At 47.7% G+C, this 23,976-nt stretch overlaps 2 protein-coding genes across 8 annotated transcripts in view; one reads left to right on the top strand and one right to left on the bottom strand.

The window, feature by feature from the left end:
* The first annotated feature begins 54 nt into the window (after positions 1–54).
* Positions 55–10,196, top strand: SPACA9 (sperm acrosome associated 9). 2 transcript variants are annotated; one of them, XM_081967454.1, is made up of 4 exons: positions 55–656; positions 2,079–2,235; positions 6,215–6,417; positions 7,200–10,196. In XM_081967454.1, exons 2-4 carry the CDS (start codon positions 2,092–2,094, stop codon positions 7,594–7,596), a joined length of 744 nt encoding a protein of 247 aa, XP_081823580.1. In that variant the 5' UTR covers positions 55–656; positions 2,079–2,091; the 3' UTR covers positions 7,597–10,196. The 2 variants fall into 2 exon arrangements, with proteins under 2 accessions (XP_081823580.1, XP_081823581.1); XM_081967455.1 differs by lacking the exon at positions 55–656 and having other exon boundaries at positions 1,481–2,235.
* Positions 10,197–12,562: 2,366 nt separating this feature from the next.
* Positions 12,563–23,976, bottom strand: part of TSC1 (TSC complex subunit 1) — a 29,908-nt gene continuing 18,494 nt past the window's right edge. For all 6 annotated transcript variants that reach the window (XM_081967218.1, XM_081967217.1, XM_081967219.1 and 3 more), the window contains exons 18-23: positions 22,767–22,949; positions 21,547–21,657; positions 20,266–20,388; positions 18,747–18,934; positions 17,948–18,106; positions 12,563–16,464 (exon numbers count right to left, since the gene is read on the bottom strand). In XM_081967218.1, coding sequence (XP_081823344.1) covers positions 15,927–16,464; positions 17,948–18,106; positions 18,747–18,934; positions 20,266–20,388; positions 21,547–21,657; positions 22,767–22,949 — 1,302 coding nt within the window. In that variant the 3' untranslated portion in view covers positions 12,563–15,926. The remainder of the gene's footprint in view (positions 16,465–17,947; positions 18,107–18,746; positions 18,935–20,265; positions 20,389–21,546; positions 21,658–22,766; positions 22,950–23,976) is intronic.

Here is a 23,976-nt window from a genome sequence, read left to right as displayed (position 1 = left end):
CGTGCACGGGGTTTTTCCCAGGTTGTGTGAACGCACTCGCGCGTCAGCCTGCACGAGGGACTTCTAGTGCACCTCTTCTCCCTCCAATTCAGACCTTTTTTGGGGGGGAAAGGGGGGGGAGCAGCAACCGATTGCTGCTCCCCCGTCCCACATTAAAACCTTTTGCCAAGGGCAGAAGCAACCGACTACATGCCTCGGGGGACCCCCCCCCCACACACACATAGAGAGGCAAAGGGAACGCCCGGAGATATCCGGGCAGCAAAAAGAAACCCCATCTGCCAACCTTTTCCGGCTTTGAGCTCCAAAGCTGGTTGGCGGATAGACTGCTCTTGCCTTGGGAGGCTCTGCGGAGCTTTTTATTTTTATTTTTTGCAAGAAACCCCATCCCCGGGATTTCCCCGGCTCGTCCCCACGTGTAAAGGGTTTGGAAAGGGAGGAGGAGGGGGGGGAAAGGAACGTGGCGGCTGTGAGCCAGGCCCCCGCCCCTCGGTTGCCCGGGAGACGCGTGTAACAATTGCTGGGCTCGCCTGGGGTTTGCAAAGGGTCGGGCGGGGGAGAGAGAAGAAGCCGCTGGATCCCATCATCCGGGTGGTCGCCGGCGGCAGCAGCAGCAACGGAGTCTGGGACATGCAGGAGAATCGGGGAAAAGAATAAAGGTGAGCCGAGTCGAGCCTACCTGGCAGGACTCTTAGGAATAGAATAGAATAGAATCCCTAGAATAGGCATAGGCATAGGAATAGAATAGAATAAGGAATAGAATAGGCATAGGAATAGAATATAAGGAATATAATAGGAATAGGCATAGAAATAGAATAGAATAAGGAATAGAATAGGAATAGGCATAGGAGCAGAATAGAATAGAACAGAATAATCTTTCTTGGCCAAGAGTCATTGGACACCCAAGGAATTGGTCTTTGGCGCATATTGTCTCAGTGTACATAAAAAGAAAAGATACCTTCGTCAAGAACCATAAGGTACAGCACTTAATGATAGTCATAGGGTACAAATAAGCAATCAGGAAACAATATCAATATAAATCGTAAGGATACGAGCAACACAGTTACCGTCCTGCAGCCATAAGTGGGAGGAGATGAACAGCAATAGTAATGCAGCCTTGTTTGACCGTGGTGAGGGAATTATAAATTATAAATCCATGTTCTGTTTCCAAACATTTGCCTTTGCTGGGCATAGTCAATTAAACTTCACCAACGGGGTTTATGCACATTACATTGAGAAGAGAAGAGAAGAAGAGAAGAGAATTCTTTATTGGCCAAGTGTGATTGGACACACAAGGAAATTCACTTTGGTGCAGATTCTGTCAGTGTACATAAACCCTTTACTTTATTCTATGACTATCATTAAGTGGTGTACCTTATGATTCTTGATGAATGTATTCTATTTTATTTTTCTTTATGTCCACTGTGAGCATCTGCACCAAAGACAAATTCCTTGTGTGTCCAATCACACTTGGCCAATAAAGAATTCGATCTATTCCTATTCTATTCTATTTATTCTATTCTATTCCTTATTCATTTCTATTTTATTCTAATCTACTCTATTCTATTCTTACTCTACTCTATTCTATTCATTATTCTATTTTATTCTACTCTATTCCTTATTCTACTCTATTCTATTCTATTCATTATTCTATTTTATTCTACTCTATTCCTTATTCTACTCTATTCTATTCTATTTTATTCTACTCTATTCTATTCCTTATTCTACTTTATTCTACTTTATTCTATTCTATTCTACTCTACTCTATTCCTTATTTTATTCTACTCTACTCCTATTCTATTCAAAATCGTTTAACAACTGGCAAAAAAAAAAAGGTTGAGGCAGTTAAAATAAGGCACAAACTAAAAAACCGTTCCGCTTAGCAACAGAAATACTGTCCCCATTGTGGCTGTAAACCAAGGACTACCCATAAGCTTGCTTGCTTATTTATTTGCTTCTTTGTTTGTTTGCCACCTGTCTTGTATCCAACGACTCTGGGTGGCTTACAACCCTAAAAACATTGAAAAATGTTTTTTTTTAAAAAAAAAAAACATCCAAGGAACTGCTTCTCTTCCTTCCAGGAGGGGGAGAAAAATGAATGAAATCAAGGAAAGCCTACGGAGCATTGAACAGACGTATAAAATCTTCCAACAGCAGCAATTCACTTTCATCGCTGCCCTGGAACACGTCCGAGAGAACGCCCACGATAAAATTAAACCTGTGTCCAGCATCGGGCAGGTAAGGGGTCCCATGTGTGGAGCTGAAGGTGGGGGAGGACTGTGGATGGCGAGACAGGGAGAGGAGCAAGTTTTTGGAGTCAACCTGTTCGCCAAAGCTGCTGTGGCCCTGTCGGACAGTGAGGAGGTTGGGGAGGAACATGGGCCAGTCCTGGGGGCTGAGGAAAGTTCAGACGAGGGCTCTGCGTCGGAGGCAGAGAGGGAGCTAGACAGTAGTGAGGCAGAGGAACAGCTGGAGCCTGTTTCCCAGTGTGCGCATGCACAGAGCTGCCAGAAGACAAGAACAACTAAGAAAGCAGGGTCGACTTGGGAGTAAAGCCACTCCTTGGAGATGATTGGCCCCTCCCAGAGGAAACAAAGGAGGAGTGAATGGGGAGGGGGCTCTTGCAGGAAACAATTCATTCCTTCGGTCGTAGAGTGGGAAGTTCTGTTTGTGACTATAAGAGACTCTGTGCCAAGTTTTGCCTTGCTCTGCCGTTTGGAAACTCGTTATCTGGCAGCTCTCCAAGCGAGATAAGGTTCGTGTGGATAAACATTCCTCTGAAAGACTGCTTGCCAAGCCTTGCGGACTCTGAATGAAAGGAATTCAGTCATGTCAATAGAAGAGGTTTTGCAGGGACCAAGAGACTCTGCTTCATGCTTTTTAAGGAAGAACAAAAGCATCTCAGGGCAGGACAAGAAATAATGGGTGGAAACTAATCAAGGAGAGAACCAACCTAGAAATAAGGAGAAATTTCTTGATAGTGAGAAGAATTCATCCGTGGACAGAAGTTGTGGGTGCTCCATGAATGGAGGTTTTCAAGAAGAGACTGGCCAGCCATTTGTCCAGAATTGTATAAGGTCTCCTACTTGAGCAGGGGGTTGGACTAGAAGACCTCCAAGGTCCCTCTCAACTCTGTTATTCTGTTACCTTAAACTAGGAAGACATGAAGATATCTCCAGATCTGTCCATTTTTCTTTGCCGTTTGATTGTTTTGACCTAATTATTTTTTTTAAAAAAATCTCTTTTCCTTGACTTGCTGAAAACTTTCTATGTGTCTCTGTGTCTCTTTCTGTGTGTGTGTGTATGTATGTGTGTGTGTGTGTGTGTGTTTCTGTGCCTCTGTCTCTGTCTCTCTGTCTCTCTCTGTTTCTGTCTCTCTGTGTGTCTGTCTCTGTGTGTGTCTCTGTCTCTCTTTCTCTGTCTCTGTCTCTCTCTCTCTGTCTCTCTCTCTCTCTCCAAAACTGAAATGGAGAATATGGCAGTGTCCCTCCTGCCCCGCAGTGCAATCCCACGGTGTAGTGAAAGCATTTGAAAGCGCCTATTAAAAGTAATGGCTCTGTCGCTGATGGGCCATGATGGATGGAGAAGTATCTGCTAAAACAACATGATGAATGGAGGCGGGTGGAATTATTTTTATTTCCCAGACTGTGGGGACTCAAGACAACTTTTAAGTGAATCAGAATTGGAGGGAGGGAGGAAGGAAGGAAAAAAAGAAGGAAGAGCAGATGAAGATGATGAAGGAGGAAAAGACAACTTACACGCGTTGTATTTGAAGTAATGATTTAAAAAAGAAGAAAAAATGAAGGGATGTCTCATTGAGTCAACCTCCTCTACCTACTGTAGGTATGGGCTACCACTAGGTTATCACTGAGTCATATCTTTGTTATCAATACGTTCACCCATCCACTTCCTATCTCTCTATCTTTCTACCTATCTATCTAATCTCTCTCTCTCTCCCTATCACCATCATGCATCTATCATCTCTCTGATCATCTGTCTCATAACTTTCATCTATCCATGTCTTCTATCTCTTCATCCATCCACCCATCTCCTGTCTATTTATCATCCATCCATCTCCTCTGTCTGTCTGTCTATCATCCATCCATCTCCTCTCATCTGTCTCATCATCCATCCAGCCATCCTGGATCCTTGCGAAAAAGTAGCCGAGTTGAAAAAGAGGCACGAAATAATAACCGCGGTGGCTGAATTCGTCATGACCAAGGCTTAACTACCGGGGCACCCGTTGGATTGAGCCGTGGGGGGTTGGGGGGCAGGCCCACGTCACCTTCTCCCACCTGTCTTGCAAGGAAGCCTAAACCATGGAGGTGTGTCTACTAGCACAACCACAATCCAGAGAGAAAGACAGAGAGAGAGAGAGACAGAGAGAAAGACAGAGAGAGAAAGAGACAGAGAGAGAAAGACAGAGAGACAGACAGACAAAGAGACAGAGAAAGAGAGTGAGAGAAACAGAGACAGAGATAGACAGACAGAGAGAAACAGAGAAAGACAAAGAGAAAGAGAGAAACAGAGAGAGAGAGACACACACACAAACACACACACAGATTTTATTTTGATCTGCTACATTCCCCCATCAGGGCTGTGAGGCAGGAGGAAGAATGTGAAATCTGGTGGGGCCACTTAAAAAGGAAGTTGTCTTCTCTCGCTCGCTCGCTCTTTTTCCTGCTGAGTTGGTCACCCCGGGATCCAATTAAGCTCAACAACGACCAGGAGCAGCTCAGGGGCAGGAGCCATCCTGCCTGCTAACAGCTGACCTGAGACCCATCCAGCAGCCAACTGAGGATTGCGCTACGCAACACAACAGCCAGACGGCCTCGGATTGGAGTCGGCAACCTCTGCACCCCATTATCTTCCCCTCAAACATTCTCTCCTCCCAACTTTTGCAGGGAAGGAGGGAGGAAATGATGGGATGGCAGGGACCGAAACTTGCTGGATAATGACTTGAGCATCGGACGGTTTCGGTGGTTGTTGTTGTTTTGTGCAAAAGTTGTGGGTTTTTTCCCGCAGCTCCTCTCTCTGCTCCGAAGGGGCAAAGCGCGAACAGCACACTTAGGAAAGCCCCCCCCCCCTCTTAATAGAAGCGAGGTTAAGCGTGCCTTGGGTTGCATACCGGATTGTGACACTTGCATAAACAGGGTCTGGAAATGCAAGTGGTCCTCAACGTACGACCCACAATCGAGCCCGGAATTTCGGTTGCTAAGTGAAACGTTTAAGCGATCTTACGGCTTTTCCTGCGGCAACCATTAAGTGAATCAGTGCGGTGGTTCAGTTAGTAACATGGTTGTTAAGTGAATCTGGCTAACACCCCACTCCCATTGGCTGACGAGTGTGGCCAAAAAAGATTTGCTTATTTCCCCCCCCCTCCTTTGGTTTTTTTCCGTCGCTAAACAAATGGGCCGTACGTTGAGGACTGCCTATATCATTTAGCTTTGACCAGGATGGTATAAGGAAGGTCTCCTGCCTTGAGCAGGCGGGGTGGGCTAGAAGACCTCTGAGGTCCCTTGCAGCCTTAGCATTCTTTGTTGTAAGAGCGATCTTCCATGAAATGTGGTATAGTCTCTCCTGCTCGAGAGAGGGGTGGGGGATGGTCTAAATCAGTGGTTCTCAACCTGTGGGTCGTAACCCCCTTTGGGGGTCGAACGGCCCTTTCACAGGGGTCGCCTAAGACCATTGAAAAACACGTATTTTCCAAAAAATACGGAAAACATAAAATAATCTTATGGTTGGGGGTCACCTCAACATGAGGAACTGTATTAAAGGGTCGCGCCATTAGGAACGTCTAAAAGATCTCCAAGGCCCCGTCCAGCGCTGTTATTCCATCTTTCCGCCTTTCTTTTCGAGCAGGTCCTTGACTTACGACCACAAACTGAGCCAGGAATTTATGTTGCTGAGTGAGAAACGTGTTAAGGGGGTTTCGTCCCGTTTTTATGACTTTTCTTGCCAGCATTTAAGCGAATCGTTGCAATTGGGAAGTCGGTCACGCCGTTGTTAAGTGAAACCAGGCTCCCCCCCCCTTCCCCCGATTGACTTTGCTGGTGGTGACCCCGGCGTGAGACTGTCCTAAGTCCATATGCCGGAGGCCAAGCATCTGAATTTCGAGCTCGCGACCATTGTGGTCGGTCGTTAACTTTCAGCGCGGTTGTCACTAAACGGACGGTTGTAAGTCGAGGATTCGCCTGCATTCTGCTCGTCCCAACAGGTGCAGACTTACATGGACCACTATTGCAACAATACGACTGACAAGCGCATCCTCCTGATGTTTCTGAACATCTGCTGTGAGCTGCACAAGCTTTGCCAACGGCTGGAGTGCCTGCATCCTGGAAACAGCACTACCAACGCCATCTTGGAGAAATGCAAGACCTACGTCAGCCACAGCAATGACCTCAGTGGCCTCCGGGCTAAGTAAGTTTCTAGTCCAGTGTGGGACAAAGCTTTTCGGCACCGGGTGCCGGAACGGGAGGGCGTGTGCGCGCCGGAAAACGGAAGAGCAGGTGGCCGGCAGGCATGCAAGCGCCAGAAACCGTTTTTTTTCTTCTTTATAATTTCTCTTCTTCCCAATTCCTTCTCCTTCTCTTCCTCCTTTCCTCCTCCCTGTAATTCCTTCTCCTCCGCGTTTTTTCCTTCTCTATAATTTCTCATCTTCCCAATTCCTCTTACTCCTTTCCCTTCTCCCTATTAATTCCTCCTCTGTATTTTTTCCTTCTCTATTTTTCATCCTCCCAATTCCTTCTCCTTCTCTTCCTCCTTTCCCTTCTCCCTATAATTCCTCCTCTGTATTTTTTCCTCCTCTATTTTTCACCCTAATTCCTTCTCCTCTTGCCCTTCTCCTATAATTCCCTTCTTCTCCATATTTTTTCCTTCTCTATAATTTCTCATCCTCCCAATTCCTTCTCTTCCTCTTCCCCCTTTCCCACTTCTCCCTATAATCTCTTCTCCATATTTTTTCCTTCTCTATTTTTCACCCTCCCAATTCCTTCTCCTCCTCTTCCCTCCTCCTCTTCCCCTTCTCCCTATAATTCCCCCTTCTTCTCCGTATTTTTTCCTTCTCTATAATTTCTCGTCCTCCCAATTCCTTCTCCTCCTCTTCCTCCTTTCCCCCCCTTCTCCCTATCATCCCTTCTCCTCCGTATAATTCTTTTTCCTTCTCCTTTTTATATAATTCTCCTCCTCCTCCTCCTCTTCAGATATCCCCACGACGTAGTGAACCATCTCAGCTGCGACGAAGCCCGGAACCATTACGGGGGCGTGGTCAGCCTCATCCCCATCGTCCTGGACTGCATGAAGGAGTGGGTGGCTCATACTGAGAAGCTTCCCCGGAATATGCTGCAGAGTGTGAGTGCCCACAAAGCTGCCATCCTCCAGCAGATAAACTTGCCAACCCGGACCAAGAAGGGCTTTGACCTCACAGGGCGCCCTACGTTTGTTACCGAGGCTTGCCAGACCAAGCTTAGCTTGCTGGATAAGGCTCAGAAGCGGGAGAATAGGCGGGCGGCTAAAATAAAACAGATGGGCGGCCTAGGGCGAGCCATTCGAAAATTCCTCGACGGTCCTTGGAAACCGCCCGGTAAAAATGCTTTTTGAAACCCCACCAAACCCAACCAGATATAGGAGGGGGCAGGAGAACGGCACGACCCACACACTTGCTCGGTGTCTAGAAATTAAAATTTAGTCTCCCTGGAACTGCTTCAGCGATGGCCTTTTCTGAGAACGGTGCAGAAAAGAGACACCATGCTCGGTTGTTCTCGATCTCGCCATGGGCCTTCACAGGGAAGATCATTTTCCGCCCGTTGCCCTGTGCCCCGGTTGTAGATCCAGGTAGATCCAGATCCCAAGATGACCTACCAAAACCCTACTCCGATTTGCTGCCTTTTTTTGTTTTTGTTTTCCTGGTGTAAAACCCCAAGTCAGGAGCCCAAGCACGGAATCGCCACTTTTCAGCTTGAATGTTGAGATTGCGTTGGCCAACGGTTGGGGGTCAACGGAGGCTTCTGACTTAGGTTGGGCAGTTAGGAAGGTCCCATGGATAAGCTCCGTTTCGGGATGGGATCAGAAATCAGGTGTTCACCCGCCTGTGAAAAAACCCGTTGGGTTTTTTTTTTTTTGTGGCCCGATTCGGTTCAGATTCTCGGTTGACTTGATGGAATCCCATCGAGTCAACCTCAGTTCCTTGAGTGCCAGATCAAGTCAACTTTGTTGACGGTTGAATCCTGTCCGGACCTGGCCACCTTCGATCAGGCAATCCAGTTGGATAATTCGGTTCCAAGGGCAGCTAGATCAAACCCTATATTCTGGTTAAATCTCCCACCTTATTCCTAGTTAAAACCATGAGCATCCGTAGAGCCAACCTCAGTTGCCTTTCCAAACCTAATCCCAGAGCAGAAGTACTTAAATCAAGACTTTTGGCCATCAGGGAGAAAGAAACTCCTGCAGGTTGCGAGATCCAACCTGAGTCGGTCACCGGGATCCACTCCGATTGGATCCTGCAACATTATCCTGGAACGTGTAAACTTAAGATTGGTTTTAAAAAAAAGATTTAATTATTTTTTTTTGAGAAGCAACCTTATAACCAGGTTCTGCTTTTGCAGCCTAAACCAAGACCAGTTTTTTTTTTTAAGGTGCGTGCAATATTTGATCTCCCAATTCTGCTTTTTTGGGTCTCATTGTGGTTTTTTTGTTGTTTTTTGTTTTGTTTCCTCTTCTCCCACCTTCTTACAGGCTACCTAAGCTACCTCTGCCCATTTTTTTTTGCTTCCAACCCGAAGACGCTTCTGAATAAAGCCATTTCCCACGATGCATTTAATCCTTTTTGCTAAAATGTTCACCTAACATGATTTCGTGGCCAGTAGATTAAATCACTGTAGGGATACACACACACACACAGCCCCCAATTTTGCCTTGGTTGTGAGATGCTAAAACCACGAACTAACCACATGTGGGTGGGTTTACTGAAGTGATGTGTGGTTTGGCCAGCCGAAAGTTCGGAGCAGTTTGGGGAGGGAAAAAAACCAGATTTTCCTTATAAAGGTAGTCCTTGACTTACAAGCAGAATGAAAATCCTTCTTGTTCAGCCAGTAAGGATGGGTGCATTTTCTAGTGTGTTAACATTGCTCCCTCCGAGCATTCGGGATGGTTTTTATTTATTTCTGGCATCTTCTAAATCAGAAAACGGCGGTAGTCTTTTGACTTTTAACGCCCACAATCAAGCCTGCAAATTTCTGCTGTTAAACCAGACGGTTGTGACATTGAGCCCCATTTTATGACCTCTCCTGGCCAGGGTTGGCTTGTGAGGTTGCAAAAGGGGTTGGGGGAGAATGGGTGACCTGAGGACAGCGCAACCGTCGTAAGCCTGAGTCAGTAGCCAAAGTGCCTGAATTTTTCATATTTGATGCTGCAAACAGTGGCGAAGACCAGTTGCTGGTGCATTTTTGTTCAGTGTCCTCGCAACGGTCGCTAAACAAAACGGTTGTAACTCGAGAACTTCCTGTATGGTAAAGGTTTTTAAAACTCTTTCTTTTAAAAAAAAAATGTTTCCCTTTTCTACTGAGACCTTAGAAAGCCGAAACGCGCAGACGATGGTCGAGGTTTTTTTTTCTCTCTTCAGTCTGGAAAATAAAATGAATAATTGAGCTTTTTCAACCCACACCTCCTGGCAAGCTCCTGCGGCGTAAAATGTTTATTATTTATGGTGGTGTTTATAGAACTACCTCGGCTATCCGGCTCAGCGCAAGAAAGCAAGGATGGCAATTTATTTTTCTCTTTTTGTATCTTGCTGGCTTTCTCTTCTCCTCCGTAATGCATATTTAATCAGTTTGATCCAGGTGAGAAAGCCGCTTTGAATATTAAACTAGCGCGGAGACTTTTCCCCTTTTTTCCAAAAAAAAGGTATGTCAAGATTTCTTCAGCTGCCTGTAAACAATTCCTACACTTTTTAGGCGAGAAAGTCCAGGTATTAAATGGGTTTTTTTTTTTAACCGTCCATTTTTAAGGTTTGCAAACCAGAGGTGATTGGCTATCAAGTTTTAATCCTTCTGAAGTCTGGTTTTTTTGAGGGCTCAGTGGCTAAGACGCTGAGCTTGTCGATCAGAAAGGGCGGCTGTTTGACGGTTCGAATCCCTAGCGCCGCATAAGGGAGTGAGCTCCCGTGACTTGTCCCAGCTTCTGCCAACCGAGCAGTTCGAAAGCAGGTAAAAATGCAAGTAGGAAAATAGGAACCACCTTTGGTGGGAAGGGAACAGCGTTCCGTGCGCCTTCGGTGTTGAGTCATGCCGGCCACATGACCACGGAGACGTCTTCGGACAGCGCTGGCTCTTCGGCTTTGAAACGGAGATGAGCATCGCCCCCTAGAGTCAGGAACGACTAGCACAGATGTGCGAGGGGAACCTTTAGCTTTACCTAAAGGTCAGTTTTAAGGTGGCAAGATTCACCTTCTTAGCAAAAATGAAATTAGAGGCTTGTAGAACAGTTTCAAATTATTATTTTCCGCTAGAAAAACAAACACACACACAATCTGTTTAAAAGTTTTTTTTTAAAAAGGAGTTCCGGGAGTGCTTGATCAAGAGGCAAAGTTTGTGGGGTGAAAAATTGGTCAAAGTGAATCCCCCACACACACTTTTAATCATAAAAATGGTTGTGTTTGAGTGTGTGTGTGTTTCAGCATAACTCTGGAACGCCTCGAGCAATTTCAACCAAACTTGGTACACAGATGACTTGCTCTCCGGAGAAAAATACTGTGGGGGTAAAACATCCCTAACTCCCCTGGGAGGAGGGGGTTCTGTTAAAATACAGCCTGTTGTGCCTGTAAATGGCTTCTACTGTACTGCCACAAAATGGCTTCTACTGTGCAGCGCAGTGGAATTGCCATGGTAATCTCTTTGCAGTACTCCACAAGGGGGCGCCCTCTGGAAAGGGGGGAAAATCCTACATTAGAAATTACATTTGGTCCGGACATTTTCCCCCCTATAAATGAATAAAATACCAGGGGAACGAACGCTGGGTTATCGACTAGTCTTTCATAAAAGCCCAGTCCAAGTTTGAAAAATTCTGATTTAGCACCCCATTCCTGCGTTGTGAGTCAGTCTCAAAAAATGAGTTTTTTCAGCCTTTGGTGTCTCAAAATCCTCCCGGAGGCACACGTTACGGAGAAAGAATTGATCCAGGATTATTTGTTGATCTTTCTTTCAGAATCCCACTTCTTCCTGCTTCTGGTCAACCCAAAAAACCCATCGCTGGGCTACTTTTCCTTTTAGCGGTGGTTCTTAACTTACGACCCCACTGGGAGTCAGAGCTTCCATTGCTAAGCAAAACTCAATTTCATGAGGTATTGCGGGGGGGGGGGGGATTGCTATGGATATTAAGTGAATCTCCTGGTTGTTTTAATTAATCCACCTTGTCCCATTCCCTTGGCTTGTTCGATGCTGGGAAGGTCAAAAAACGAAGACCCCGTCCCACTGCAAACCGTCACAAATACAAAAAGCTTGCCACGCATCCAAATTCTGGGGATGGGATGCAAAGTTGTGTTGACAAGTCACGTTTTTCAGCACTACGGTAATCGAAGATGGGTGGCCGTAAATGGAGGACGGCCTCTAATGCAGAAGTGTTATTCTGAAGTGGATTAAGCAGAAACACAACAGAACGAGAGTTGGAAGGGGCCTTGGAGGTCTTCTAGTCCAACCCCCTGCTCAGGCAGGAAACCCTACACCACTTCAGACAAATGGATATCCAGCATCTTCTTAAAGACTCCCAGTGTTGGAGCATTCACAACTTCTGGAGGCAACTTCTGTTCCACTGATTAATTGTTCTCACTGTCAGGAAACTTCTTAGTTCTAAGTTGCTTCTGTCCTTGATGAGTTTCCACCCATTGCTTCTTGTTCTACCCTCGGGTGCTTTGGAGAATAGCTTGACTCCCTCTTCTTTGGGGCAGCCCCTCCAATACTGGAACGCTGCTATCATGTCTCCCCTAATCCTTCTTTTCATCAAACTGGACAATAAGCCAGTTCCTGCAACCGTTCTTCAGACACCAATTGCGAAATTAAGTTCCTCTAGACCAGAGGTAGGCTACCTGTGGCTCTGGAACCACAGGTGACTTTTTCCTCCCTCTGCTGCAGCTCCCTATCGCCGGTCAGCTTCACAATTGATAGGGCTTTCCTTTAGGACAGGTAGAGGAAAAAGGACGCCTGAAAACAGACCCCAAAGTGGCCTGAAAACGGCCCAAAAACGGTTGGAAAACGGCCCAGAAAACGGTCGGAAAACTTCCTGGGTTCTGGCAGGTTTTTTGGACCGTTTTCAAGCCTTTCCCCAGCAACCCAGTGCCCGCAAACAGCAGCTGGCGATGGGCTGAGGTGCCCTCAAGAGAGGGCTCTGCATGCCACCTCTGGCACCCAATGCCATAAGGTTTCCCCATCACAGGACTAGCCTGCGGTTTTCAATCCCGTTTAATTTTCTTACCCCCAAATGGTCATTTTACGTGATGGCTTCCAAGTAGCAAGATTTATTCTGAAGGGGAGGAAAAGAAACACCTCTCGACCCCTGAGGTGAATGAAAAACAATATATATATATATATATTTTAATTTGTTCACAGTTAAACACAAGCAACTGCCTTGATGTATTAGAACATTCTAGCCAGCAAAACACCCTGGGTTCAGTTTTGCTTGTGAAATGTCTTTTCGTTTCGTTCTTTTCTTTTTTTCCGATTGTACCATTTCGTAGCATCACTTCATCGCTGTGGCGTTTGTTTGTTTTTTTAACCCCCCCTCCCTTTTTAAGAAAAAACAAAAAAGTCATTTTTTTAAAAAAAAAATCATGCTTACAAAGAGAGGGAAGGCAGGAAAATGTTGGCTTTTTATAGACAGCATGGTTTTTTCGTTTTTTTTTCTCTCTCTCTTTTTTTTTTAAAGATTTAAGTAAAAGCGATCGTTTTTTTTTTCTTGAAGAAAAGGAGAGGGGGGAAAGGACAGGCAAGGATTATTTTCAGCTTCGCTAACGGGAACCTTTCTCCTCTCCCTTCCCAAAATGACAAAAGAGAGAGAGGGAAAAAATGCACACACACACACCCCAAAAAAAACCCCAAATACTTCCATTATGTACGCTACATCCATGATTCAAAGGAGGAGGAGGATGATTTGTGCCATCTGGCTGGGAACAATTCCCTACCCAAATTCATCGCGGATTTGCCATTTGTGCCAATCAACCAAACCAAGGAATCGGTCCTACCCATGAGTGGGGGGGGGGGGGGAGATGGGGTTATTTTGATCCCTTTTCAGTTGAGACTGGGATGGAAAAAAAACAGAGCAAGCTTCCTTCCTGAAGATATTTCCAAATCCGGATAGCTAAAAGGAGAAATAAGGTTGGGTCCCCTTGAAGGGAGGGGGGTGGAGGGGTGGAAAGAGCCCTCTCCCCCAAAGGGATAAGGAAGTTAAAAAGTCAGTCTCTAACAATGACTTGGATGGGATCTGAAAATCCATCATGCACCAGAGTGAGATGGTGTAAATCAGGGGTCTCCAACTTCCAGAATTCTTCAGCATTCGGCTGGCTGGGGAATTTTGGGAGTTGAAATCTACAAGTCCTTCAGGTGGAAAGGACCCTGCCACAATGTTCACAAAAGATGGGGGGGCTATTCCAGTTCGAGCACAGGTGGAATAAAGAGGTTGTGGGAAGTGATTTGGTTGGGCTGGGAAAAGGTTGGGATCAGCTCTGCATGAAACAAAAGGACTGCAGTTGATATGCCAAGGACCGGTTTTAAATCCATTTTAAGGGAGTAGAAGAGGGGGAATAAATTCATTCTCTTCCTTCAGGGCAGAGGTCTCCAAACCTGGCCATTTTAAAAGCTTGTGGACCTCTCCAACTTCCAGAATGGCTGGCTGGGGAGTTGGAAAGTCCAGAAGTTTTAATAGTGGCCAAATTTGGAGGAGCCCTGCTTTAGGGAATGGGGTGGGGCTTCAACCACAGACACCAGCATTCCCCCCCTAAAACAGCAACTACTTAGAACCCTCCGAGCTTATTCTTGGGACAATACTACAGCCCCCATCAGCCACATGCCTTCAGCCCAAGGTAGTTCACCATTTTTCCCTGACACTCAGCCAAATATCGCCTTCATTCCATCCCCCATTGCACGCTTGCCGTGGTTTTTTCCCCCTCACCTTCCAAAGAGCAGTGATTTAAACTCGCCGTCTCCTTGGGGTCCAAAGAGAGAAAAGAAAAAAGGTTTGGTTTAAGAAATGTACAAAGGACCACTGGAGGAAAAGCGAGAGGTAGCGATTTTGGGGAGAGAGGTGGGGGGGAACCTTAGCAGCTTTCTCGGACGAAACAGAGCTTCCCCGGGGCTGGTTTTGTGCCCGAAAAAAGGGGTAGAAAATATTCAGAAGCGGAAGAGGCAGAGAGGATGCCCTGCGTGGTTTTTAAGAATCAAGCTGTTTCCTCTACCCCCCCCCCCCCAGTGAAGGACGTCCTCGTGAAAGAAACACAACGCAAACGGGGAAGGGGGGACGGACACATTTAAGCCTTCGAAGCGCCATCTTAGTCTCCAAGAACCACAAAGCTGGCTTGCCAAAGAACTCCTTCTGAAGGTTTTGAGGATGGGGGCGGTGGGGGAAATGGTCAGAGGTCTCATCCATGCGCACACCCAGTCCCCCAAGGTTCAAATCCAGAGGTTCAAATCCAGAGAAAACCAGAAGTGCTTCAGACCGACGGGTTTTGGCGTTCCGGCGTTGGCTGGTGGCCAGCCAGAGATGGTAAAGCCTCTTATAAGAAACTGGTTTATATATAAAAAAAGGAAGGAGAAACCTCATTTTGGGTGTAGGTGGAACGCGAATCCAGCGAAGGAGATGCTACCTGCTTTGAGGAGACGCGGGGAAAAGGGGAGCACAGGACGGACGGTGGGGAGAGAACTGATCACATACAGTCCTCGTGGTTTCCGCCATAAATTTCCTCCCGGTACTGCTGTTATAAAACATTCACCCATCATAGGGAAGGCTGCCTCCTCCTTCCTTTTCAATTTAACAAAACTCAAGTCGGGGTCATCGCCAGCTTATCAGACTAGAGAGAAACGCGCACACAGCTAAAGAGAATAAAAGTATCGAGAGAAATAGTGTTTCGAGAGTTGTGTGGGGACTCTGGCGAGGAGAGCCGCTTCCCCCCCACACCAAAAGAATCCTATCCACAGGGGGAGATAAACCGATTTTTGGGGGGAGGGAGGGGGAGGTGGTTGCTTTAAAAGGGAAGGAGATCGGAATCCTAAAGGTAGGATTTGAAATATCGGAGCAAAGTCCAGCGTGCTCACGAGGATATTGTGGGGGGGGGGGGGGGGAGTCTTTTATTTAAAAAAGAAAAAAGAAAATTACTTTGGGAGGAGAACCGTCACCTGCGAAAGGGGGTGGGGAGCAAGATGGCTACCAACCCTGATTGAGGACTCGTGGGAGGAGGAGTGGGGGGGGGCACAGTCCTTCAGAGTAAGCACGCAAACATTCCCCTACCCCCCTTCCCGATCCGCCCGCTAACCTATTGCACAAAAATTCGTTCGGTGGCCGGCAAAAGGGAGTCGAACACCTTCAGCCGTCACCACCCCATGTGAAAGAAGAAGTATAAGGGGGGGTGGGTGGGGGACAGAAGGGAGAAAACGCATCAAAAGATGGCAGAGAGTTCCTGGGCCCTTTCCAGATCTGGCATCCACCCGGCATTCACTCAGCCAAGTTCCAACCCGCCCCGAACGAAACAAAACCAGGTCCCGTTTCCGTGGCGGGAATCCCACGGGCCTAGAACGAAACGGGAAAGCTTTTGAGTTAAAAACACATGCGCCCCTGCGTGCCTCTCCCTCTCCCGGAGGCTGAGATTATGAGAAAAGTTAACACTGATTTTTGTTTGTCTTTTTCCCGTCCCCCGCCGCTCTCTCTCTCTCTCTCTCTCTCTCTCTCCCGGCTTAGCTGTGACTGTGATGGGATTCGTTGTAGTCCATTATATGCAGCGATTCGACGCTGCTTTCTTGATTTCGGGGAGAAGGCGTGGGTTCCGCAGGACCCGGAGAAGGGGGCAGGGAGCCCCCTCCGGTTTCAAGGCCGGGGGGCCCTTTGCACAATTCAGTCTTCAGCGTGCCGCAGAGGCTCTGAATGGCCGCCCGGTCGTCGTCGCACTGGCTCTCGCTCTTGTTGCGGAAGAGTTCGCGAGCTTTCATGCCCAGGAAGCTCTCCGAACTCGGGAAGGAGCCCACGGTCAGTCGGCTGCGGCTGGAAGGCGGCTCCTGGCGTGCGGAGGCCTCCCAGCAGCTGTTGAATTGTCCGCCTCGTTCGCCGAGAGTCTTCTCCGGACTGGATCCACTGCTGCTGCCTTTACTGCTGCTGTTGCTGCTGCTGCTGCTATTGTGAGCCTGGGAGATGGGAAAGCTGGTCTCCCCGTTTCTGTCCAGCATTTCTTCGCCACATCCGGCAACGGGGTGACACAGACCTTCATTGACCGAGGGCCTGTGGGGAAGGAGAAGCAATGGGGTTGAGGAGGGCGCAGGGGTTAGGATGCAGGACTGCAGGATCAACTCTGCCCTCTGCCAAGAGTTCGATCCTGACCGGCTCCAGATTGACTCAGCCTCCCATCCTTCCGAGGTGGGTCAAATGAGGAGCCAGATTGTTGGGTGGGCCAAGAGGCTGACTCTGTAAACCGCTTAGAGATGGCTGTAAAAGCATTGTGAAGCGGTATATAAGTCTAAGGGCTCAGTGCTATTGTTATTGTTCTTCCTTTCCCCCTTAATTCCTTCCTTCCTTCCTTCCTTCCTTCTTTCTTCTTTTCTTTCTTCTTTCTTTCTATCTATCTTTCTTCTTCTTCCTTCCTTCCTTCCTTCCTTTTCTTCTTTTCTTTCTTTCTTTCTCTTCCTTCCTTCCTTCCTTCCTTCCTTTCCTTCCTTCCATCCTATCCATGGTATGCAGTGATTAGAATGTGCCGAAGTGGCTCAGTGGTTAGAATGCAGTACTGCAGGCTACTTCAGCTGACTGCTAGCTGAGTTCAGCAGTTCGAATCTCACCGGGCTCAATGTTGACTCATCCTTCCATCCTTCCGAGGTGGGTCAAATGAGGACCCAGATTGTTTGGGGGGCAAGACGCTGACTCTGTAAACCGCTTAGAAAGGGCTGTTTACTATGAAGCGGTATATAAGTCTTAAGTGCTACTGCTTTTGCTGTAGCTGATCAGATGTTGGATTAGGAGCCATGGTGGCGCAGTGGTTAGAGTATGGGTAAATAAACACTGCCTTCTGCTAAGAGTTTGATCCTGACCGGCTCCAGCTTGACTCAACCTTCCATCCTTCCGAGGTGGGTAAAATGAGGACCCAGATTGTTGGGGGGAAAGAGGCCGACTCTGTAAACCGCTTAGAGAGGGCTGTAAAAGTACTGTGAAGCAGTCTATAAGTGCTATTGCTCTTCCTTCCTTCCTCCTTCCTTCTTTCCTTCCTCCCATCTTTCTTTCTTTCCTTCCTCCCTTTATCCCTTCCTCAGCCTTCCAAACTGTGGTGGCGCAGTGGTTAGAGTGTAGTATTGCAGGAAAACTCTGCCCACAGAGCCAGCAAGAGCAATAAACACTTAAGACTTATATACCGCTTCACAGTGCTTTGCTGCCCTCTCTAAGCGGTTTATAGAGTCAGCCTATCGCCCCCAACAATCCGGCTCCTCATTTGACCCACCTCGGAAGGACGGAAGGCTGAGTCAACCATGAGCCTGGTGAGATTCGATCTGCCAAACTGCAGGCAGCCGGCAGGCAGCCGAAGTAGCCTGCAGTACTGCGCTCTGACCATGGCGCCCCCATGGCAGTTCGATCCTGACCAGGCTCAAGGTTGACTCAGCCTTCCATCCTTCCAAGGTCGGTCAAACGAGGAGCCAGGTTGTTGAGGGCAAGAGGCGGACATCTGTAAATTGCCTATAAATTTGCCTAGCGAATTTTGTCCCGTTTGACAAAAGGTTACCTCTCTTCGGCCATTTCCGCCGTTTCCATTTTGTCCTCCTGTTTCTTCTGCAACCGGTCGCTATCCAGGCAGCTGTACAGGCGTAATATCTCCAGTTCAAAGGTCCGCGTGATCTGTTTCTGCACTCTGTGCTGGTGCTCGACCGCCTGCAGCTGGTCCCTGCAACGGACAAGACGGCGGCGTGAACCAAACCGAATGGAGTGGAACACTCGGCCAGCGAGGAGGGTTGGGGAGGAAGATGGGCCAGTCCTGGAGTCTGGGGAAGGCTCTGATGAGGGCTCTGTGTCGGAGGCAGAGAGGGGGCCAGGGCCGTATGCCAGTTATCAGCTGCCTTCAGAGTCAGACATCAGTGAGGCAGAGGAACAGCTGGAGCCTGTTCCCAGTGTGTGCATGCGCAGAGTGGCCAGACGAAGGGAAGAGCTAAAGAACAGGGGTCGACTTGGGAGTAAGGCCACAGGGGGACGATGAATGGACCCCGCAGTCCTCCTCCTTCCTCTTCCTCCTTCCAATCCCCACTCCCTTCTAGCACTGATGATGTTACCTAGTTGGGCCACAAAATGTCTACAACAAAAACCACTAAGCTCAAAGAGCACCAAGCACCCCACAACTCCTCTTCCTTCCTCTCCACTATCCCCATTCATCTTCTAGCACCGATGATGTTACCTAGTTAGGTAACGAGGCATCTTCAGGAAGAACCACCCAGCTCAGAGAGCACCAAGGACCCCAGGCGCCTACACTGTCTAAGCTCAGCTTAGGGCTCCCTGCAGAGCGAAGCAAAAGAGGAGACCATCAAGGCAACCTGGCTTGGGCTTTGACATCCTCCAAGTACTTCTTCTGCTCCAGGAACAGGTGGTCCTTTTTGGTCAGCTGGGATTCCAGTTCTGCAATCCGGTTCTGAGAGGCTTCCACTTGCTGACTCTGGAGGAGGAGGCAGGATTTGGCTCTCTCCAGCTCCTTCCGGAAGGCCGTCTGCATGTTCTCCACTTCCTGGAGAGGAGGAGGAGGAGGAGGAGGAGGAGGAGAGAGAAACTCAGCATCGGGAGGGACCTCCCAAGGGAAGGCGAACAGTAGCTGGGTCCAAAATACAGAACAGGTTTGAAGGGACCTGGGAGGTCGTAGTCCAACCCCCTATTTAAGCAGGAGATATTTGGGTTTCTGGAGCACGCAAAGACCAACTGGCCAGTGCACATGCGTGCACTAGAAACCCAAAGACCAGGTAGCCGGTGCATGGATGTTTCCAGTGCTCCAGCATACGCACTCGTACGCTGGAGCACTTTGGGCACTCGATGCTGAAAGTGTTTGACATCACTATCCTATACCGTTCTGGATAATTGGGTGTCCAGAAGAGGAAGAGGAAGAAGGGGGGAGGAGGAGGAGAAGTAGAAGGAGGAGGCGAAGAAGACGACGACAGATATGAGAAAGAGGAAGGAGCAAGAGAAGAAGGAGAAGGAGGAGGAGGAGGAGGAGAGGGAGGGGGGGAGGAGGAGGAGGAGGAGGAGGAGGAAGAAGAAACAAAATGAAGAAGCTCAAATGCTCAGGGACTTTAGAATTCCAACAGGCACATAACACCACAGATTTAACAATTGTCAATAAAACAAGACCAAAAAAAAGTATGAATAGTGGATGTGTCCTGGAGACAGCAGAATGGCAGAAAAAAGAACTGGAGAAAATAGAATAGAATAGAATAGAATAGAATAGAATAGAATAGAATAGAATAGAATAACAGAGTTTGAAGGGACCTTGGAGGTCTTCTAGTCCAACCTCCTGCTTAGGCAGGAAACCCTACACCATTTCAGACAAATGGTTATCCAACATCTTCTTAAAGACTCCCAGTGTTGGGGCATTCACAACTTCTGGAGGCAACTTCTGTTCTACCGATTAATTGTTCTCACTGTCAGGAAATTTCTCCTTACTTCTAAGTTGCTTCTCTCCTTGATTAGTTTCCACCCATTGCTTCTTGTTCTGCCCTCAGGTGCTTTGGAGAATAGCTTGACTCCCTCTTCTTTGGGGCAGCCCCTGACATATTGGAAGACTGCTCTCATGTCCCCCATTGGTCCTTCTTTTCACTAGACTAGCCATGCCCAGTTCCTGCCACTGTTCTTCGTACATTTCAGCCTCCAGCCCTCCCTTATCTTCTTTCCCTCTCTTCTTCTCTGCACTCTTTCTAGAGTCTCGGCGTCTTTTCGTTTTTGCCTAAGAGACTGTGAACTTGAGCTTTGCCCAAGACATGAGAATGGCTGGATTTTACACCAGGGAGCCAAAAGGAAAGCAAGCCAGCCGTGTGGCAGCTCGGTAACCAAAGTCAAAGAAAGTATAACCTTAGTGGTGTCGGCGTGCTTGCTCTGAAGCTGTTCGAGGTACAGCTCGTTCACTTCTCCGAGTACCAGCAGTTGCCTGTTCAAGAATTCCATCTGCTGTTGGACAGACTCGCTGTTGGAAAGCTGGATGGAGGAGAAAATATTTTAAGGCATCTTTCTGAAACCGTCCCACTGATTGGTCAGGACATTTCTCCTTAGCTCTAGGTTGCTTCTCTCTCTGATAAGCTTCCATCCATTTCTTTTTCTCCTGCCTTCAGGTGCTTGGGAGAATAACTTGACCCCTGTTCTGACCTAGGCTTCCCCAAAAAGCAGGAGGCAGAGTCCTGATCCCGACAAAACCCCTTTTATTAAACGAATGCAAATTCCTCTCCTCTCACATTCAGCAAAGGCCTGGCAAACAGTCTTTCAAAGGAGCATTTATGACCACAGACCTTATCTAGCTTGGAAAGCTGCCATGCAAATATTTCCCAAATGAGGTGCTGTGCAAGGAAAGACCGGGCACAGAGTCTCGGAGATTCACGGACAGATCTTCACACTCCTGAAACAAATCTAATGACTGAAGGAACAGATTGTTTCCTGCAAAAGCCCCCTCCCCTTTTGCTCCTCTTTTATTTCCTATAGGAGGGGCCAATCACCTCCAAGGGATGGCTTTACTCTTAAGTCGACCCTACTTTGTTTTTGTCTTCTGGCAGCTCTGCGCATGCGCACACTGGGAACAGGCTCCAGCTGTTCCTCTGCCTCACTGCTGTCTAGCTCCGAAGGCAGCTGATCACTGCCAGACGGCCTCGGCCCCGTCTCTGCTTCCGACACAGAGCCCTCGTCCGAGCCTTTTCCAGACTCCAGGACTGGCCCATGCTCCTCCCCAACCTTCTCACTGTACAACTCTGCTGCCAGCTGTGCTGGCCACTGGCGGGCCACAACAACCTCCTGCTCTATGGGGCAGCCACTGAGATATTGGAACACCGCTATCATGTGTCCCCCCCTCCCCCAGTCCTTCTCTTTGCTGGACTAGACATAGCCAATCCCAGCAACCGTTCTTTATAGGTTGTAGCCTCCAGCCTGCCTGCTAATCATCTTTGTAGCTCTTCTTTGAGCTCTTTATAGAGTTCTCAACATCTTTTTTTATATCCTGGCAGCCAAACCTGGATGGAATATTCCAAGGGTGGCCTTACCGAGGCATACAACCTGGTGCATGGGTTACTATTTGTTTGTGTGTTTTCAAGGGTGTGCGAAGAGTAATTGGCCACCCTCTCCTCCCTCCGCGGGAATTAACGCTTTTACCTTTTGTGAAACTTGGCTCAGCAGCAGTGCTGTGTGGCACACTTTGTTGTTGGATTTTTTCAGCTCGGACCGCAGATCCCGGATGACATTGGAGCAGTCTTCCAGTTTGGTCTAGTCAAGCAATAAAAACACCCATTCGTCCCGTTTACGCAAGGATACCCAATCAGAATTGAATCGTCTATAAAGCTAAAGGTTCCCCTCGCACATCTGTGCCAGTCCTTCCCGACTCTAGGGGGCGGTGCTCATCTCCGTTTCAAAGCCGAAGAGCCAACGCTGTCCGAAGACGTCTCCGTGGTCATGTGGCCGGCATGAGTAAACGCCGAAGGTGCACAAAACACTGTGACCTTCCCACCAAAGGTGGTTCCTATTCTTCTACTTGCATTTTTGACCTGCTTTCGAACTGCTCGGTTGGCAGAAGCTGGGACAAGTCACGGGAGCTCACTCCGTTACGCGGCGCTAGGGATTCGAACCGCCGACCTTCTGATCGACAAGCTCAGCGTCTTAGCCACTGAGCCATCATGTCTATATCCAGCCTTTTTTATTTTTAGAATAAAGTTCAAGGAGGCAAATGCACACTATACTCTTTCCTCCTGTTTTCCCCCCATTGAAAAAAAAAACTAGCTAAGGAGGGACTTGAACTCGCGATTTCTTGCTTTCTGGCTTGGTGGGCCTAATCACTAGACCAAACTTGGATGAATCTAATGGGGTGAATCTGTTTCAGATTCGGGTTAATGTCAGGGTTCCAAATAGCATCCAAAATTAAATCAGAGTCCAAGGCAAAGTATTGCTCAAAGTTCCAATTTATTAAGAGAGCCACGTTGGCAAATCTGGGAAAACCCGAATCTGAAAGCTTCCCGGTTTTCCCCACCCAGTTGAAAGTTCAAGATCTTGCCCCCCACACCCACAAGTCCATCCCATGGTCCAATCTCCCACTGCCATGCTGGCAGTTCCTCCCATCCAATTCCGGTCAGGTGCAGAGGTGCAAAGAGAAAGGATGACCTTGGCTTTCCAGAAAGAATGTTGTTATGGCTACCTATCATCTAACTCCGTTCCCACCATAGAAAAGCCATAGTCGAATAATAAAAAGTGTGGCAGGCCAAAGATCCAAAAGAAAAGGTGGCTGCAGGCCTGACACCGGGATTCGTGGGAGGGATGGGGATAAGGGCAGAAGGAATTCTCTGAGAAACCCACCCTGTGAAGGTCCCAGCTAGGATTCTTACCTTCAGCTCCTGGCTCTGGTTGTAATACTCCTCCCGCTCGTGCTGGAGCTGTCGGATCTGGCTGTGGAGCTGAGCCACCATGCCATCGTATTCTTCCTGGAAGAGGCGGTGTTTGGCCTGCTCCTTCTGGAGGCTGAGCTTCAAGGTCTGGATGTCCTTCTCCTGGAGGTGCAGTTGGTCTTTCTGTTTCAGGGGGAGAGGTCGGAAGTCAAAGGTCGTGCCCTGCCTTGGCCCACTCTTGGGCTTATTCGAATGGAAGCGATTTATTTGGCTATTTGGAGCAGAACTCTGCAAGACCCTGGTTTGTTTATCCATCAAATTTATCTACCGCCACCCCAAGATACGATGGATGGATGGATAGGATAGATGAAAGATAGATGAAAAATAGTGATAGATGGATGGATGGATAGATAGGATAGATGAAAAATAGAGATAGGAAAGAAAGAAAGAAAGAAAGAAAGAAAGAAAGAAAGAAAGAAGATATTTTTCAGAGTATAAGATGCACTCTCCCCCCAAAAGAGGGTGAAAATTTGAGTGCGTCTCATACATGGAATGTAGCCCCGCCTACCCACCTACCCGTTGGCTTCTGCCTCCCCTGCTGCAAGGAGGCAAATTGCTGGGAGGCAGAGGCAGATTTTTTTTCTCTTGTTTTCCTCCCCAAAAGCTCGGTGCTTCTTATACTTCGAAGTGTCTTATACTCTGAAAAATACGGTAGATAGATGAAAAATAGATATAGATAGATGATAGATATAGAGACAGAGACAGACAGACAGTCAGACAAACAGATAGATAGACAGATGATAGAGAAGGATGGATGGATTGGATGGATTGGATGGATTGGATAGATAGACAGATAGATAGATAGATAGATAGATAGATAGATAGATAGATAGATAGATAGATAGATAGATAGATAGATAGATAGATAGATAGATAGATAGACAGACAGACAGACGGATGGAAGAGACAGGATGAAAGGATAAAAGACATGGGATTGTTGGTGAAATGGATGGCTAATTGAACAGGTAGATGAGAGGGGGGGAGGGGGGGAGGGAGAGATGAATGGATAAACGACATGATGGATGGCTAAAGAGAGATAGCGGTAGAAGAAATGGGAAGATGGATGGATGTAAGATAGAAGAGATGGATAGATGAAAGAAATGGGCGGATGGATAGATTACATCTAAATCTTCTCACTGCCAGGAATTGC

This window comes from Natrix helvetica, assembly GCF_964273705.1.
Source record: "Natrix helvetica genome assembly, chromosome: 15".
Lineage (NCBI taxonomy): Eukaryota > Metazoa > Chordata > Lepidosauria > Squamata > Natricidae > Natrix > Natrix helvetica.
The sequence above is the reverse complement of the archived record's forward strand: the minus strand, read 5'-3'. Positions and strand labels throughout refer to the sequence as shown.